Source organism: Chiloscyllium plagiosum, chromosome 7 (assembly GCF_004010195.1).
Source record: "Chiloscyllium plagiosum isolate BGI_BamShark_2017 chromosome 7, ASM401019v2, whole genome shotgun sequence".
In the NCBI taxonomy this organism is placed as follows: Eukaryota; Metazoa; Chordata; class Chondrichthyes; order Orectolobiformes; family Hemiscylliidae; genus Chiloscyllium; species Chiloscyllium plagiosum.
The window spans coordinates 40,441,935-40,461,636 of NC_057716.1; the positions used below are offsets into that span (position 1 = coordinate 40,441,935).

Consider the following 19,702-nt stretch of genomic DNA (forward strand, 5'->3'; position numbering starts at 1 on the left):
AGCAAAGGGATATGGTCAAAAGGCAGGTATATGGAGTTCGGCCTCATATCAGCCATGATCTCACTAAATAGCAGAGAGGGGACAGAATGGCCTACTCCTGTTCCTATGGGATTCCTGTGTGATATTACAATGACAAGAACGTTCAAGAATTCTTTTCAAGTGAAAATAAACTCTGGGCATTCAATTTAAGTTTTTAACAACATTTAGTAGGATTTAGTTTAGATTTGCAGAAGCCTCTGTATATGAGACAATCAAATCTTAAGCTTCTGAAGATCAGATGGTCACTGACTTCGAAGTCGAGATCTTAACTGGACAATGCAAGTCTCAGTCACTGGTCAGGGACCGGGGAAGAAACCCTTGTCAATGTGGCCCACAGGAATCAGAACCACCTTCGGGCCTTTGCTGTGACTGTGATCCCAGGCAGCCATTCAGTGGCAAGCTGCCCATGAGAGTTGTGGCTGATGGCTAAACTCAACCCTTCTAAATTGGAAGAGGACCCAGGACAGTGGCTACTAACCATGTAATGCCGATTCCTATTGCAAGTAGCAAGGTGCCTATACCTGGGGAGATTGTTGGCACTATCCACGGGTTTTGCTAGATGGCCTTCTCGATATCTCTGGGTAATCCCGGAGCCATTTAATTGTAGTGGGCTGAGGAATAATGAGTGATAATAGGCTCTCTCATGAGCCTAATTAATCCCAGTGCTACTGGTTAGCAATCCCACATCAGTCTCTGGAAATTTTATCACTGTCAGGAAACTGGTCGGGCTCCTCCCACAATCACCCAGGCCCAGTAGGCATGGTTCTTACAGTGACAAGCTTTATAAAATTCCAGCCCATAACGTCGTAAATTTACATCCATTTTATACACAAAGGTTGACTTACTTCGTTAGATAGAAGAGGAGTCCCAAATGGACAAAAGGTTCAAGTTTGCAAGTCGATTGTAGTAATTCACAAAGAATATTAATAGCTACTATGAAGAATTCCATACGGAAGATATTTCAACCTTGCTTTCTGGAAGAGCAAAATCCCTGACAGCGGGTAGACTGGAATAAATATTAGGCTGCATAAAAAGTGAATGCAAGTGGGGAATATGCTGACTGTTTTTGATAAAACACCTGAGGATTTAGTTTTCAAATCTTATTAAGTTGCCACTTGTGAATTTTTGGCATGGATCACCTAACTTGGAGAATCCCACTGAATATGTTGTTGAGGGGTGTTTCTGTGCATCTTCGAGCTGTTCCACATGAAAATTATGGAGGAAGGGGATGAGAACTAGATCCTTCACTGTTGACTAAGCCGCAGCTTTCCAGGCCAATACACCATAGGCAGGATACACTGGATTCACAAATCCATCACAACACTTCCATAGAATTCCACAAATCAAGAGGAACCTAAGCCAGGCAGATTTTGTGGATTGTTTCCTATGCAACCACTTGAGGATACTCTGTATTAATGACTTCAGTAACCTTTAGGGTCTTCGAATCGCACCAATAACATCAGTTTTGAAGAAAAACTAGTAAATTCTTTAAAGTATGAAACATTTGGTACTTACCTTAGACCCACTTTTCCCTGAAGAAAAATTCTGCACTAAAACATGCCTCGAATGCTTAAAGGAAACTAAACACAACTGTAGCTCTGTTATGAAGAGACCAATTGTAGAAGCAAATCACGTGATCTTACAGTTCCTCTGAACTATTCTAAACTCCTCAGGGTAGAACCGCATATTATACTTGATTCCAGCCAACTGCCTTGACTTGAAAACTTATTTATTTATTGCCGAACAGTCTTTGCACAATAATCTAAAAGCGGTTCACAAAAATAGAAATGCATTTGTGCCAAAAAAAAAGTATTAATTGTTTGGTGTACATTCATGTTTAAATTTAGATTATTTGACACAGTAATGAAAAAATTCCAGTGCAATAAAATTGAACTTAGTGAATTCTTATGGACATTTAGCATATTTTCTAAAAAGCATGCTTCTCCAACAGAAACAACTTACCCACAATCTTGAAGCCAAATTTCAATCTTCTTATTTGATATGCCATTTTCTGTCAAGATATATCAGATCAGTATTAGCAATAAATTATCACTCTTAAGTTAATTAACTAAGCATTAGCCACAACGAAGATGGTTACAAATATAAATCACTGTACAAGTCAAAACCAGGCTAAAAATCTAAAAGATCTTGAACAGATCTGTAATGACTTTGTACTCACAAGTAACTAAAAATCTGCTGTTTCTAAAGTACACTGAATACTCAAAATCCCAGCAAATATGAGGGGCATTAAAGTAATGGTTGTATCTGGCTCCATCTGATCTGATGGTGCCACACATTCATCGGTGCAGAACTTAGTTGTCGAGCATTATAACCCAACGGAGACAAATGTGTCATCTCTAGCTTATAATAATTTTTGTAATTATGCTTAACAATCAATGAATGTAGCTTGTTGTACTGTTACCATGCAGTAAACTTATCTTGTACCCCATCTCATTCAGATTCAATCGTGTTTAATTCCGTTCTAAATGGAATAGTCCCATGTGCTTAGCATAGAAAAGGAGGATTTGTCTCTTCAGAGACTGTTTAACCTGATTATAGTTTTGTTTACAACAGGCGAAAGGAGGATTAGTGTATTTGGTTCCCAACCATAAGCTGCTGGTGGTTGATACTACAAATGGTGATCATGGTGACCAATGACAAGATCATGGCTTATATAGCTCAAAGCAACAACAGTGAAAATTTACATCCATTCAACCAAGCAGGAAACATACTTGGAAGAGAGTGATCTTGCTACATTAAGCACATTACTGCTTTATAAATACTCAAGAGTTAGTCGGCAACAGCAACAAATTCTCTCACAGAGAAGCAGGACAGAAGTGGTACTCCAGAAGAAAACCTCCACATCAGAGCTGGTAGGAGGTGAAGCAAACAGTGTAGAGTAGGAAGAGGATAGAAACTAGTCACACTGGGAAGTGATGGAGTCCTTACAGTACAAGGAACTGCAGAACCAAACCAGAACTTCATGATCAAAAGTTTCAAACCCCTGTGGGCAAGTCGGAAAAAATTTAAAATAATGACACAGAGATCTGACTGAGAGGACAGAAAGGTAAAAAAAAAACACTTGCCCTTAAAAACTAGTAATGATCCCACATTGAGCTGCAATTGTTTCTGTAAAAGCAGAATTCTTAGTCTCCTCAAAGGACATACAACAAGATGAAAGTGATTAAGCTATTTCAGCTGCTTCTGAAAGTTTTGTTCAAAATTAATGCAAAGTCATGTTCTGAATGAGTCACACAGCTAAACTAATCTGCCTTAAAAAAAACATTTATTTACTTAATGTATTTACTTACCTTTAGCAAACTCATTTGATTGTGAGATACTTGATTTATGGTGTTATAAACAAACTTGTGCAAAAGCACTTTCAGAATTTGGAGTTTCTTGCCCCTTAAGTTTCACAACTTTCAACATGGATAACAGATACTTACACAAAAGAAGAGATTTCAAAATGTTAGAAGATCTAAAAGGTATAATGCCACTAGAGTGAAGTGACTAATGCATTAAACAGAGAAGTCATAGAGCCAGAGCATTATGTTATTTCTCCATTTTCTGTTTTTGTGATCTGCCATCATTGAAAGCACCTTAATTTTGCTGTCTTCTCCAAATAGGGGAGACAGAAATGGTTGGACAAATTAAACTATGCTAATAAGACAGCAACAATTATTTTTGACACTGGAGATGCACCAAATTAAAAATTTGCAAATTAAGAAAAATTAGTTATTTGTGATAACAGCACTATGCATTGTTACAGTTACTTTACCACAATAAATGTCTCAAAGTATTAGATAGGAGCATTACAAAACAAAATGTAGACATCAGTTTATATCAGCAGTAATTTGGTAAATGACGAACAGCTTTGTCAAAATGGAACACTTCAGAAAACACCTCAAAAGGAGGAAAGTTGGGAGGTGAGCTTGCAGCATGGAGAGGTACCTCTAAAATGTTGTGGCTATTTCAGAGACATGGATAGAGCAGGGACAGGAATGCATGTTGCAGGTTCCAGGGTTTAGATCTTTCATTAAGAACAGGGAAGACGGTAAAAGAGGGGGAGGTGTGGCCTTGTTAGTCAAGGATAGAATAACGGTGACTGAAAGAACTTTTGATGGGGACACGTCTACTGAGGTGGTATAGGCTGAGGTTAGAAACAGGAGAGGTCTCACTGCTGGGAGTTTTTTTTATAGGCTTCCACAGAGTTCCAGGGCTATGGAGGAGAGGATCGGCAAAACAATTCTGGATAGGAGCGAAAGGAACAGGGTGGTCATTGTAAGGGGCTTTAACTTCCCCAACATTGATTGGAAATGCTATAACTCTATTAGGTCAGTTGGATCAGTTTTGTCCAACGTGTGCAGGAGGGTTTCCTGTCACAGTATGTCAAAGGGCCAACAAGAGGGGAAGCCACACTGGATCTAGTGCTTGGTAATGAACCAGGCCAAGTATTTGAATTAATGGTAGGTGAGCACTTTGGAGAGAGTGACCATAATTCAATTACATTTAATTTAGCGAAGGAAAGGGATAGATACATGCCACAGGGCAAGAATTATCAATGGGGCAAGGGTAATTATGTGATTAGACAAGATGTAGGACGCATAGATAAAATCATGAAGGGTATAGACAGGGTGGATTGAGACAAGCTTTTTACCAGGGTGAAGGATTCAATAATGAGAGGTCACACTTTCAAGGTGAGAGGTGGAAAGTTTAAGGAGGATACACACGACAAGTACTTCACACAGAGGGTGGTGGGCATTTGGAACATGTTGCCAGCAGAGGTGGTCGAGGCAGGCACGGTAGATTCATTTAAGATGCATCTGGATAAATGTATGAGTAGGTGGTGAGCAGAGGGATACAGATGCTTAGGAATTGACCCACAGGTTTAGACAGTACATTTGGATTGGCTCAGGCTTGGAGGGCCAAAGGGCCTGTTCCTGGGCTGTAAATTTTCTTTGTTCTTTGTTCATAAAATGGGGTAGGAAGATGCAGGGGATAGGGACAATCAAAATGTGGAGCTGATTTAAGGAAGAGATAGTGTGTGTCCTTGATAGGTAAGTCCCTGTCAGGCAGGGAGGAAGTGATAAGGTAAGGGAACCGTGGTTTACTACAGAAATTGCACCTCTTGTTAAGCGGAAGAATGAGGCTTATGTGACGATGAGACAAGATGATTCAGATGAGACATTGGAGATTTAAATCCTTGCTAGCTAGTCTGTAAAGAGAGAGTCAAGAAGAGCAAAGAGTGGACATGAGCAGTCTTTAGCAGGTAAAATAAAGGAGAACCCTAAATGTTTTCTACAGGTATGTAAGGAATAAAAAGCTGACTAGGGTAGGAATAGGGCCAGTCAAAGACAAAAGTGGGAAATAGTGTGTGGATCCTTTGAAGATATGGAGAGGTGCTAAATGAATATTTCTGATCGGTTTTCACTCAGGAAAAGGAGAATATTGTAGAGGAGAAGAATGAGATACGAGACATTAGACTAGAAAGGATTGAGATTGGTAAGGAAGAGGTGTTGAAAATGTGTTGCTGGAAAAGCGCAGCAGGTCAGGCAGCATCCAAGGAACAGGAGAATCGACGTTTCGGGCATAAGCCCTTCTTCAGGAATAAGCCCTCTCATTCCTGAAGAAGGGCTTATGCCCGAAACGTCGATTCTCCTGTTCTTTGGATGCTGCCTGACCTGCTGCACTTTTCGAGCAACACAGTTTCAGCTCTGATCTCCAGCATCTGCAGTCCTCATTTTCTCAAGGAAGAGGTGTTATCAATTCTAGAAGGAATGAAAGTAGACAAGTTCCCTGGGCTGGATGGGATTTATCTGAGGATTCTCTGGGAAGCTAGGGAGGTGGTGTTGGAGCGTTGGGCTTTGATCTTTTGTGTCGTCATTGTCTACAGGTTTAGTACCACAGGACTGGAGGATTGCAAATGTTGTGCAATCTCTACCTGCACTAGAGATGATGCAGGTAGTGAGCCACTATGTCTGTTGTAGGAAATGTTTTGGAAAGGATTATAAGACATAGAAATTATAATCTTAGCAAGCAACAATTCAATTGCAGATAGTCAACATGTTTTCGTCAAGGGCAGGTCATTTCTCACAAATGTCACTGAGTTTTTTGAGAAGGTGTCCAAGCATGTGGATGAGGGTAGGGCAGTTGAAGTGGTGTACATGGACTTCAGTAAAGCGTGTGATAACATTATACATGGTAGGAGAAAGTGGGATTGAGGGTGATTTAGCAGTTTGGATTAGAAACTGGCTTTCTGTAAGAAGGCAGCGAGTGTGGTCGATGAAAAATATTCAGGCTGGAGTCTGGTTACTAGTGGTGTGGAACAAGAATCTGTTTAGGACCACTGCTGTTTGTCAATTTTACAAGTGACTTAGACGCAAGCATAGGTGGATTGGTTAGTAAATTTGCAGATGACACTAAAGTCAGTGGAGTAGTGACAGTGTGGAAGAACGTTGCAGGTTGCAGGGGGACTGGGATAAACTGCAGAATTGGGCGGTGAGGTGGCAAATGGAGTTCAGTGCAGCTAAATGTGAGGTTTAGATTAGATTAGATTAGATTACTTACAGTGTGGAAACAGGCCCTTCGGCCCAACAAGTCCACACCGACCCGCCGAAGCGCAACCCACCCATACCCCTACTTTTTGCCCCTTTTAACCTAACTCTATGGGCAATTTAGCATGGCCAATTCACCTGACCCGCACATCTTTGGACTGTGGGAGGAAACCGGAGCACCCGGAGGAAACCCACGCAGACACGGGGAAAATGTGCAAACTCCACACAGTCAGTCGCCTGAGTCGGGAATTGAACCCGGGTCTCTGGCGCTGTGAGGCAGCAGTACTAACCACTGTGCCACCGGTGATTCACTTTGGGAAGAATAACTAGAAGGCAGAGTACTGAGTCAATGGAAAGATTCTTGGTAGTGTGGATGTACAGAGGGGTCTTGGAGTCCATGTACAGAGATCCCTGAAAGTTGCCACCCAGGTTGATAGTGCTGTTAAGAAGGCATACGTTGCGTTAGGTTTTATTGGTAGAGGGATCGAGTTCCAGAGCCGTAATGTCATGGTGCAACCATACAAAACACTAGTGCAGTCGCATTTGGAATATTGTGTACAGTTTTGGTCACCCCCATTACAAGAAGGATGTGGAAACACTGAAAAGATGCAGAGGAGATTTACCAGGATTTTGCCTGGTCTGGAGGGAAGGTCTTATGAGGAAAGGCAGAGAAACTTAGGTCTGTTCGCATTAGAAAGAAGAATGCTAAGAGGGGATTTGATAGAGACATAGAAGATGATCAGAGGATTACACAGGGTAGACAGTGAAAGTCTTTTTCCTAGGATGATGACGTCAGCTTGTACGAGGGGGAAATAGCTACAAATTGAGGGCTGATAAATTTTAAGACAGATGTCAGAGGCAGGTTCTTTACTGAGAGAGTAATATGGGCATGGAATGCCCTGCCTACCAAAGTAGTTAACTCTGCCACATTAGGAATATTTGAACAATCCTTGGATGAGCATATGGATGACAATGGGATAATGTAGGGCGATGGGCTTAGATTAGTTCACAGGTCAGCGCAACATAGAGGGCCAAAGGGCCTGTTCTGCGCTGTATTGTTCTGTGTACTATGAAATCTTCGAGGAGAAAGTGAGGTCTGCAGATGCTGGAGATCAAAGTTGAAACTTTATTGCTGGAACAGCACAGCAGGTCAGGCAGCATCCAGGGAACAGGAGATTCGACGTTTCGGGCACAGGCCCTTCTTCAGGAATGAGCAGAGAGTGTTCAGCAGGAGAAGATAAAAGGTAGGGAGGAGGGACTTGGAGGAGGGGCGTTGGAAATGTGATAGGTGGAAAGAGGTCAAGGTGAGGGTGATAGGTCGGAGTAGGATGGAGGCGGAGAGGTCAAGAAGAAGACTGCAGGTCAGGAAGGCGGTGCCGGGCTGGAGGGATCCGGCTGAGACAAGGTGGGGGGAGGGGGGATGAAGAAACTGGTGAAGTCCAAGTTCATCCCCTGCGGTTGGAGGGTTCCCAGTCGGAAGATAAGACGCTCCTCCTCCGACCGTCGGGTTGTTGTGGTTTGGCAGTGGATGAGTCCAATGACCTGCATATCCTCGGTGGAGTGGGAGGGGGAGTTGAAATGCTGTGCTACAGGTTGGTTGGGTTGGTTCGTCCGGGTGGCCCAGAGGTGCTCTCTGAATCGCTCCGCAAGTAGGCGGCCTGTCTCCCCAATATAGAGGAGGCCACTATGAAAGACAGGGAGAGGGAGAGAGGCAGAGAGATTGCAAAAGGGAATTCCAAAGCTCAGAGCCAAGGTAGCTAAGGGCAAAGCCAAAATCAGAGGCATTCCACAAGCCATTTTGAGAGACGCACAGAGCTGAAGGAATGGTGGAGATTCTAGAAGCTAAGAGAGGACCATCTATTGGTTGTTATCTTCCCACTCTAAGTAAATGTAGGCAACCATTTGAATTGTAATGTTTTTCAGGAAGACATTTGGTTTCTGAAATCCTATTTTGCCCCGTTCCACACCCCTGCCCCACCAATCATCTTCAATTTAAAATTCCAATTCCCAGGAAAAAATATATTCCTAGAATATATAAATCATAACATTACATTCATAACATTACTGTTCAAAAGATTTTGATTGTCTCAAAGCATTTTACAGCCATTGTAAAATTATAAGATATAGTAAGAGAGAATTAATTAGTGCCTTTCATGACCATCTGATATCTCAAAGTGCTTTACAGCCAACCAAGTTCCTTTGAAGGTTTAAATCAAAAAATGTGGTGCTGGAAAAGCACAGTGCATCAGGCAGCATCCAAGGAACAGAAGAGTCAATGTTTCGGGCATAAGCCCTTCATCATTCCTGATGGCTAACCTGCTGTGTTTTTCCAGCGCCACACGTTTTGACGCTGATTCTCCAGCATCTGCAGTCCTACTTTCTCCTAGCTTTGAAGGTTTAGAGGGGTAGTTTTAAGGTGAGAGGAGAAAGATTTAAAAGAGACCTAATGGGGCAACTTTAGCACACGAAGGGTGGTGCATGTATGGAATGAGCTGCCAGATGAAGTGGTGGAGGCTACTACAATTACATTTGAAAGGCATCTGGATGGACATATGAACATGAAGGATTGAGAAGAATATGGGCCAAATGCTGGCAAATAGAGCTAAATTAGTTTAGGATATCTGGTCAACTTGGACAAGTTGGACCAAAGGGTCGGTTTCTCTGCTGTAAATCTCTATGACTCTATAAGTTTGGTCAGTTTTGAAATGTGGGAACTGCATCAGCTGAATTTTAAAAAGGTAAGTATTCTCTTTTTCCTTTCTATCCTCCCAGTGTGAACAATGACCCTTGATCACCACCCTCTGTCTCCTATCGTCAAGCCAACTTTGTATCCAATTGGCTAGTTCGCCCTGGATCCCATGCGATCTCACCTTACTAACAAGTCTATCATGCAGAACTTTGTCAAAGGCCTTACTACAGTCCATATAGACAATGTCTAGTTGTGACCGCTCTCTCCAGGTGGAAATACTTTTCCATTTCCTTCATCAAATACTGTATTTCATTAGGTCACTCATCATTTTTGAGAGAGAGAAAAGCCTGAGTAAATACTTTTTATACCTTCTCCATTGTCTTTTTTTATATAGCATTTAACATAACACTTTTGCTTTTTGACTTTAATGTTAAGAATCCCAATAACTTTATTTAATTACACAAGTTGCTACATTTCATGATTTTTTTTTGCAGTTGTATTCTTTTTTCTCAGACCCCCATTTTGTTAGTTCCTCCCCAAGTCTTCTTTTTGTGATAAGTGAAATATATCCTCTCATTCCCAAAGTTTATTTTCTTATATTTTATCTCATCATCTTTGGTATGAATGACATTCCACCTAATTTGGTGTCTTTCACAAATTTTGAAACTGTATTTCTGATTCCAGAGTTTATTATCACTATTAGACTTCATAAGGTGAGAGTGTTTTAAACTTCAATTTACATTAAGCAAAATGCCTTGGAACGGGGATTAGATTAGATTACATTACATTACAGTGTGGAAACAGGCCCTTCAGCCCAACAAGTCCACACCGACCCGCCAAAGCGTAACCCACCCATAATGACGCGAGTGATGTGATATACGAATTCTACCAGTAATAGACCCATTCAATTCAATTGACAAGGGGACAGGAGACCATGGTCAACTGGAGCGATAGCAGATATGAGCTTTAGCACTTTCAAAGGAAGCAGATCTTATCTGATTCAGACTCCCAGAGCCAGTGAGACCAACAGACTTAGGGGAAATAGACCACTATAGATACTGCAATGCCAGTCCAAATAAATGGCTGTTTTTTTTGCGATAACCACCAATTAAATGCTGGTAAGGATGAAATCCATGTTCAAGGAAATCAGTGTTGTGCATTTTACAAGCCTACTTAATTATGTTTAAAGAGTTGAGTGAAAAGGGTGGTTATTTTAAAAGAATACTGGAATATACACCTTGGCAAAGCAGGGAGAAGGATCCTATTAATATTGGGAAGAATTGGACTTTACGTTAAAGCTGCACATATACAAAGAGTGAGTCGAACATACCAATACTACATACCAATAAAATGGGCAGGGATGGGGGGGGGGGTGAACAGATTTTTTGTAGTTTAGTGTATTATTTTCCTATTAAGTAACATATAGTTAACATGGATCGTGGCATGCTTATTTTGATAATATTCTTTTTGTGTAGGTCACTTGGATATATGTAACTGTTTTAAAAGTTATTGGTCTCTAAGGAGATTCTAATTGTAAATTGTGTATGTAAATTGTTACCAACAGCCCTAGTACCAATCCTAGTGGATCCTCTCTTCCATCCTGCTACCAATTTGAGGAGCCATCCACAATCCATACTCGATGTCATCTGCTACTTATCCCCTGACTTCACATGCCCCGATCTTAGTTGCGCATCTTCCATCAGCACCTTATCAAAGGCCTTTTGGAAATCCAGACTTACAATGTGTGCCACATCACTCTTATGAATCCTTTCTGTTACTTCTTTTTAAAAGGAAAATCTAAAATATTGATTATTCCTTTTAGAATCAATGATGACCATTAGTCGTGTTTCCTGTTTCTTGATCGTGTTCTACTGCATATTTGATTAAGATATCATTTCTTTCCTACCACTGACACTGAATTATTTGGTCTCCAAATTGCTCAATTTGTTCCATGTGCTTTTTAAACACAGGAGCCACATAAGCAGTCTGCCACTTCTTGAGCACTATTCCCTTCCTGCTGGTAATATGAGTGATTCCAATTGTTGAACGTTTGCAGAAACTCCTATCCACAGTATACCCACAGTGTTTATTCCTCATCTGGCAGACCAAACACTATATTATATTCGGACAGTCATGATTGACTTAGCTGGTCACGTAACCAGAATGCCTCTGTGAATTTTGTATGGAGGACTTGACTCTCCAATACACTACTATGGCAGATATATAAAGCAATACGAGGATATTGTGACGGTTTCACTTAGGTGTTTTGGTATTGACCTTGTGGTCCACTATAAGCTCATGAATAATCTGCATTTGGTGCAATCAAGTAAAAACAGCATCTCAGAGCCATACTACATGGAAACAGACCCTTTGATCCAACTCATCCATGCCAACCAAGTTTCCCAAACTAAATTTGTGACAAAGCAAACATCAGAGACAGAAAAAAAAAACACAAGGAGAGGAAATTCTCAGCCAGTGTCCAGATATCAGTCTCCAAAGTGTCCTGTCCAGCATACAGTAGAACATTCCAAAGCCCATTGGCCTTCACAGTCACTGGTGCACCCATTGGTATACCAGCAGACACTGCAAATGAAGAAGATGGTCATCCTCACCCTGAAAGATGAACTAGATCAAACAGTAAGCAGCTGTTTTATCACAACCAGGGACAAGGGTCTAACTCGCATTGAATTGTATCAAAGAAACTGTACCTAGATGACTAGCTAATCAAAAAGCTAATTATGGAATATTTCTAATAATCTATTCTAAGAATATATGCATAATCCCTAGTTGCCCCAAGTTGGTAGAATTTGATGGTTTTCTGGGCTATTTCAAAGGGAGGTTAAAGATGCTCCATGTTGGAATGGGACTAAATACCTTTGTCAAAGAGATCTGTGCACACATACAACAAATGCAGGTAATTCCAGATAAATAGTTGTAGGATTTTTAAAAAAGTTTATGCTCAGTCTACATAAAAAAAACAACCTGTTTAATCATGAACCATTATTCGTTCATGACCGACTACATAAATCTTATGTACCCTTTGGAACAGAAATTCTTACCTTCAGTTGATGGCCCAGACAGTGCTAGATTTGCGGATCTGTTTTCTTCTGATAGCACAGTAGACTCTGCAACACACCCATTTTCTGTTTCAGAGACTTGCCAAGAGTCTCTGCTTCTTGCCCAAGCTTTCCTTTTATCCTTTGCATTTCTCCAGCTATGTGCACGGCCAGATAAAACTGCCTCATCCATAGTTACAATTACACTTTTAATTCAATGAAGAAGTCAACCTGCAAGTCCAGGACAAAGGATAACAATTAATATGCCAGATCATCAGAAAAACAGAGTTTCAACCTTTCCAGTTATCTAAGCTAAGTGATAAGTGAAGGCTTGCCAGTAGCACAAATGTCCCACTGCTGCGATTCCATATAACATGCCAACTCACCAGCTTACGGACAAATAGTTGTTTTTTGTTACAAAACTCGTACTATTGCCAAAAAGAAATACATTTTCTGAAAGCTTTTCACATCATAACATGAAGTTGCCGGTGTTAGACTTGGTGGACAAAGTTAAAAATCACACAACACCAGGTTATCATCCAACAGGTTTATTTGGGTTTACAAGATTTCGGAGTGCTGTTGTCAAGTAATCAATGGGGTAGGATCATAGGACACAAAATTTAAAGTAAAACACCAAAACGTCATACAAATGATGCAATGTATTGAATAAACCTAGATTGCTGTTAAGTCTTTAATCATTTAGAATGAGTTGTAGGTTTCAACTCATTAATATGTAAATCGCATAACTTATTTCAAGGCACATTCGAGATAACTTAATGTTTCATAAAAACAAAGGTGACATCTCAGCTCAGACAATGCATTAAAAGTGTGAGGTCAGAGTCCGTCTGTATCCCAACCTTGGGTCAGATTGGTTCTATTTCCAAAGTAGGAATTTATAAAATGTCACATGCACTGACTGCCTATAGATTGTGCACTTTTTGAACAAAATAGAATGCATCTGCAAATGCAAATTCACCCCATAAACTTATGTGTGTATGTCGGGGGGTGGGAGAGGGGAAGAAGAGACACAGAGAGAGAGACAGACAGACAGAGACAGAGAGAAAGAGAGAGATGTGGGGGGAGGGGGGGAGAGATGGTTTGCTTGACAGAGTGCATATGCAAGTGTGACAGAGTCTTTGTAAGTGTGTGTATGTGTGCGAGTGCGAGTGCGAGTGCGCGTGCGCGAGTGTGTGTGTGAGAGAGAGTGTGTAAGAGTGAGAGAGTCAGTCTGGGGGGACGGAACACTTCAGCGGTCAAGGACATTCGGCCTCGGATCTTCAGGTGACCATTTTCCAAGGTGGACTTCAGGATATGCAACAATGCAGAGTGGCTGAGCAGAGGCTGATAGCCAAATTCAGTACTTAGATTACTTACAGTGTGGAAACAGGCCCTTCGGCCCAACAAGTCCACAACGACCCGCCGAAGCGCAACCTACCCAGACTCATTCCCCTACATTTACCCCTGCTCATAACATTATGGGCAATTTAGCATGGCCAATTCACCTAACCTGCACATTTTTGGACTGTGGGAGAAAACCCACACAGACACGGGGAGAATGTGCAAACTCCACACAGTCAGTCGCCTGAGGATGGCCTTAACCGGGACTTTGGGTTCACGTCACACTACAGATGATCCCACCACACATTACTCTCGCTCACACACACACAGCACATATGATCACATTCACACAGACCCTCTCTCATTCACATACACACCTTCTCAAAGGCATATACTCTGTCACACTCGCGCACACACTATCAAGCATACACACACTCTCACTCTCCCTCTCTCTCACACACACTCACCCCATAGACGTAAATGTAAATGTGCCTTTTCAGATTTGGACTTGTAGGTACATTCTATTAGTTCACAATCTCGAGGTAGTCAGTCCATGAGACATTTTATCAATCCCACTTAGAAAACAGAATAAAATCTGACGTAATGTTGCAATACAGACAGATTCTAACCTCACATCATAACTCATCTCTAACCTAACCTCACAAATGAATTGTTGGAGCTGAGATGTCACCTTTATTTTTTAAATAAAACCTTAAGTTATCGCGGGAATATGACTTGAAAGTAGTTCTGAGATTTACATGTTAACAAGTCAAAACCTGTAGCCTCATTCTAAGTCACTAAAGACTTAACAGCAACCTAGGTTTATTCAATTGCATCAGTTATATGACGCTTTGATATCTTACTATAAAGTCTGCGTCTTCTGATCCTGCCCCACTAGTTACCTGAAGAAGGAGCAGTGCTCTGAAAGCTTGTACTTCCAAATAAACCTACTGAACTATAACCTGGTGTTGTGTGATTTTTAAACTTTCACGTCATAAGCATCATGACAATTCACAAGAATACCAATGTTTGGGAAAAACAACATTTATACCATAAAAGAGGAGAGTGATGATTTGTTGGCAAGTGGACTCTGATTGGTGGAGGTGCTGTCATGTGGAATGTATCAGTTATTGATGATTGAAAGTTATCGGTCAGGCTTTCTTTAAATTTTAATCATAGGCATGTTGACTCTGATTGGTCAAAGTTAAAAATCACACAACACCAGGTTATAGTCCAACAGGCTTAATTGGAAGCACTAGCTTTCAGAGTGGTGCTCCTTCAACAGAGGGTTGTGGAGTACACAATTATAAGACACAGAATTTAGAGAAAAAGCTGACAGTGTGATATAACTGAAATTATACTTTGAAAAATACCTTGATTGTTTGCTAAGTCTCTCAACTGTTAGAATGGCCATGTTAGTTTCACTTCTTTCATATGTAAATCACAAAACTGTTTTAAATGTTACATTCTCAGGTTAACTTTAACAATTGGTGTCAGCCCAGATAATATGTTGAAGGTGTTAGCCCCTTGTGTTTCCTATCTGTGCCATAATGTTTAGACTGATTCTAATCTAAAAAGTGACTTTACAGAGTCTTACATGGATTCATGCAGTTTTTGAGCAAAGTACAATGTAACTCTGCAAGTACAAATTCACCCCACAAACATGTGTGTGCGCGTGTGTGTGTCTGTGAATGGGGTGGGGTGTTGTGAGTGTCTGTGTGTGACATAAACCCAAGGTCCCGGTTGAGGCCCTCCCTATGGGTACCAAACATAGCTATCAGCCTCTGCTCAGCCAGTTTTTGCTGCTGCCTGTCCTGAAGTCTGCCTTGGAGGATGGTCACATGTCAGAGTGTGGACATGGATACCACCATTACGTGTGGGAACACCTCCAACCATGTACGTGGCAGGTATTCATGCGACTCAGCCAACGTTTCTATCTCATACACTGCAGGCAAAGATGCCGAGACATGGTACATTGGTGAAACCGAATAGAAGTTACCGCAAATGAATGGGCACCGCACAACAATCAACAGGCAGGAGTGTTCCCTCACAGTTGGAGAGCACTTTAGCAGCCCAGGAATTCGACCTCGGACCTTCGGGTGACCATCCTCCAAGGCGGACTTCGGGATTGGCAGCAGCGAAAAGTGGCTGAGCAGAGGCTAATAGCTATGTTCTGTACCCATAGGAAGGATCGCAACCCAGACCTTGGGTTCATGTCACATTACAGGTGACCACCATTGCTCTATATACACACACACACACACACTTACATCCCTTTAAACAGACACATGCACACACGCACGCATATACGTTTGTGGGGTGAATTTGTGCTTGCAGAGTTACATGGTACTTTGCTCAAAAACTGCATGAATCCATGTAAGACTCTGATTCTTAGATAAAAAATGAGTTAACAATCTAAACTTTATGGCATAGATAACAGCATACAGGGGGCTAACACCTTCAACACATTATCTGGGCTGACACCAATTGTTAAAGTTAACCTGAGAATGTAACTTTTAAAACAGTTTTGTGATTTACATATGAAAAAAGTGAAACTAACATGGTCATTCTAACAGATAAGAGACCTAACAATCAAGGTATTTTTCAAAGTATAATTTCAGTTACATCAAACTAAACTTTTGCTCTTAATTCTGTGTCTTACAATTGTGTACTCCACAACCACCTGGTGAAGGAACAGCGCTCTGAAAGCTAGTGCTTCCAATTAAACCTGTTGGACATAACTTGGTGTTGTGTGATTTTTAATTTTGTACACCCCAGTCCAACACCTCCAGATCCTGATTGGTCAAGGCAGTGTCCTGAGAAATGAACTAGAGAGTGGCTGCTACCTATTTTGGTAAGTTTGAATAACAATACTCAGCAGTAAACAAGTTTCAGGTTGGATAAATTTGACTGCAGATAAAGATCTCATATTCTGTTCTATTCCAGATCTTGAACAGATAATATAATTGCACAGGGGTCTAACAAGGTTAATAAATGATTGCATGCTGGAAGCGCCAATTACTGTGAGGGTGTCTTTGGACTGAGTCAGAGTAAAGAAGAAACCTGTAGGAGACAGACCTAGGGCTATGGTGGTCCTAACAAACTCCATAGTAATGTATGTCACGTTCGCGCAATCTGGAATTAACTGTAGTGAGGCAATAAACATCCAATTGTTTATTCAACCAGATACTTCCAGTTAAACCTGAAAAGTTGGATAGCCAGTCTAGGCCACATCAGCATTAAAGGAACCCATGTACAAAACATATGGTAAAATGATTGGCCCCTGCCACAACAAAGCTGTCGATCACAGCATACTCTTTCTGCCAACTAAGTGAAATTAGAATTTGCACTTTCTATAAAATCCCCAGACAGAAAAGAAAACATGTTTATGACTCAAAAGACAAAGTCAACAGATACTAATTGCTGATGACAGAGAATTGCACAACATTCAACACAGAAGAATGATTTAGGAGATGCCACGGAAAGCAGTTCAGACCAAAAAGAAGGCATACAAGAACAGAAAGAACTCTGCAGCAGGCGTACAGTCTACATCACGACACAATGCTCTGTGGAACAGTCCTGAGTCACAGCTGAGTCAATGAGGCAACCATACATGAAGAATTGTATGAGTCAAAACTAAAACTTCTTGTACCAAACGGAAAACCTCAAATGCTCAGTAACTTGGGTATCATGAGTGGATACCATGAGACACGGCTGGAAAACATTTCAAAGCCACGAGCAAAAACTGCTACACTCTGGGAGCAAAGAGCTGGGGAAGTAACTAACCAAACTAACTCAAAACAAGCAAGCATTGAGCAATGCAACGTAGTATGCAATTCTGACCTTACACAGAAATATTTTCAGGGGTCGATAACTCAACTGTAGTCATGGTGAGGCTCTAAAATGCAGGAAAACCTCTGTCACACCTGAAAAGCATAGAAAGATGTCTAAGTTGGACAAGAAACTCTACAGTACAGCAGCTAAGCATGGGAGAACTGCTATTACTGCAGAATAAAAGTCTTTAAAATGAAAAAAATACCTAAGCGCATTAGGAAGTAATGACATCAGAAATAGCTTTCCCAGGAAGATTTCGTTTCAGATGAGCCAAATAGAACACAAAATTGGACAATCTGAAGATGATGATTCTTGAAGTACTGAGTAGCTTCTAAACAGTGAATGAAGAAAGAAATTAAACATACAAATATTCTTCTATACACATCTGAGAGAGTAGCAGATGATTTTATTACTCAAAGGGTAGATGAAACATTGGTTGCACTTGTGAAGCTGCTTTGCTCTAGACCGTTGGCAAGGAGAGCAATATCTGGTATCTGTCCTACCCACCTTGCTAGTCTTTTATGCTTAGTCTATATGACATTGAAGAGGTATTGAAAACCTTTGGCGATTATTTCAAGGCCAGAACTATAAAAATCTCGAAAGGGCAAGACTCAACAAAACGATGAAATATCCAGATTAATGCATGAATAATTTCATTTATTCCCTTTACAGACAAACGGAGAAATGTCATTATGGTGATGTAATGCCAGATTCATAAGGGATTGGATTGCGTAGGCAATTCTGGTGAGCCTTTGGCTTTCTCTAATGGATTTGACAATCAGAAGGTGAGCGAAGCAAAGGAAGCTGGAAGCAAAACAGATCAACCCTAAGGAGAAGATAATACCTGGCACAGAAGGTCGACAAAATCTATTCATTTTGTCACAGACTAGATTGGGTTGGGGTATCTGGTCAGCATGGAAGAGTTGGACTGAAGGGTGTTTCTGTGCTGTCCATCACTATAACTCTTTGATTCTTTATACAAAGCATAAAAGACTAACAAGGTGGGTAGTGCAGAGGTTGACATTTTGGGTGTAACTCTTCTACAGGACTGGGGGGGGTGGGGGGAGCTGCAGATAAAGAGGGAGGCAGGGGCAGGATGAAGTGGGGACACCTCTGTCTCATCGGGAAGAACTGTTTGGATGAGCATGAAAGGGTTGGTGTACCAGCAGCATGCAGACAGAGATTTACCTGTCTCTCTTCCAACCTAGTTTACTGCATCAGGTGCTCCCAATGTGGTCTTCTCTACATCTGGGAGACTGAACGTAAACATAGGGAGCACCGAGCATCTCAGCCAGGTCCACACAGGCCAACCAGACCTCCCAGTCACCACCCATTTTAATTCCCCCAAACACTCCCTTTCCAACATGACCATCCTTGGTCTCCTCCATTGTCAAAACAAACCACAGCTCCTATTGAAGGAACAACACCTTATCTTCCACCTGGGCACCCTACAGCCCTGAGGACTCAACATTGAGATCTCCAATTTCAAATAACCTCCTTCCCCATCCACCAACTTCCTTCCCAGCCCCTCCCCCCTCCTTTCCACATCTCCCTCCACCAACCGGATTCATTCCTTCCATTGATCAACCAGGTCATACTTGTCTTCACCTGTCCCCACTTCACCACCCTGCCTTCGCCTCCTTCTTTATCTGCAGCTCCCCCCACACCCACCCCCAGTCCTGAAGAAGGGTTACACCTGAAATGTTGACTTCTGCACCTCCTGATGCTGCCTGGCTTGCTATGTTCTTCTAGCCTCCTGCCCGTCTACTTTGGATTCCAGCATCTGCAGATTTTTTGTCCTTAACAAGGTGGGTAGGACAGACACCAGACACACTCTGTCCCTGTCAATGGTCTGCAGCAAAGCAGCCTCACAGGTACAAGCAATGCCCAGCTTTTAAAACAAAATAATTGTATTGTAAATAGTCATTTGTTAGTACAGAACTTCAGTATTGTTCACAACAGGTGCATTTTGTCAAGCTTTTTGTCTTGCATTCGTCTGGACATTTCCCAAGAATATAAATTCAAGAGGAAAACAAATATTTATACAGCGCAAGTGGAGAGTACTGATGGGTCAGCAAGTATACTCTGCTTTTATTATAAGAAACAAGGGCACTTCATGTAAATGCACCAAAACACGACATAACAGAGTGGACTCGATGGGCCGAATGGCCTTACTTCCACTCCTAAGTCTT

At 41.4% G+C, this 19,702-nt stretch overlaps 1 protein-coding gene across 4 annotated transcripts in view; it reads right to left on the reverse strand.

The window, feature by feature from the left end:
• Nucleotides 1–19,702, reverse strand: part of itprid2 (ITPR interacting domain containing 2) — a 154,167-nt gene that overhangs the window by 63,607 nt on the left and 70,858 nt on the right. For 3 of the 4 annotated variants that reach the window (XM_043693469.1, XM_043693470.1, XM_043693471.1), the window contains exons 2-3: nt 12,342–12,569; nt 2,002–2,050 (exon numbers count right to left, since the gene is read on the reverse strand). In XM_043693469.1, the coding sequence (XP_043549404.1) occupies nt 2,002–2,050; nt 12,342–12,531 (239 nt within the window). In that variant the 5' untranslated portion in view covers nt 12,532–12,569. Of the gene's footprint in view, nt 1–2,001; nt 2,051–12,341; nt 12,570–17,519; nt 17,603–17,715; nt 17,842–19,702 lie in introns of all 4 variants that reach the window. The other variant, XM_043693468.1, reaches the window with a different exon arrangement.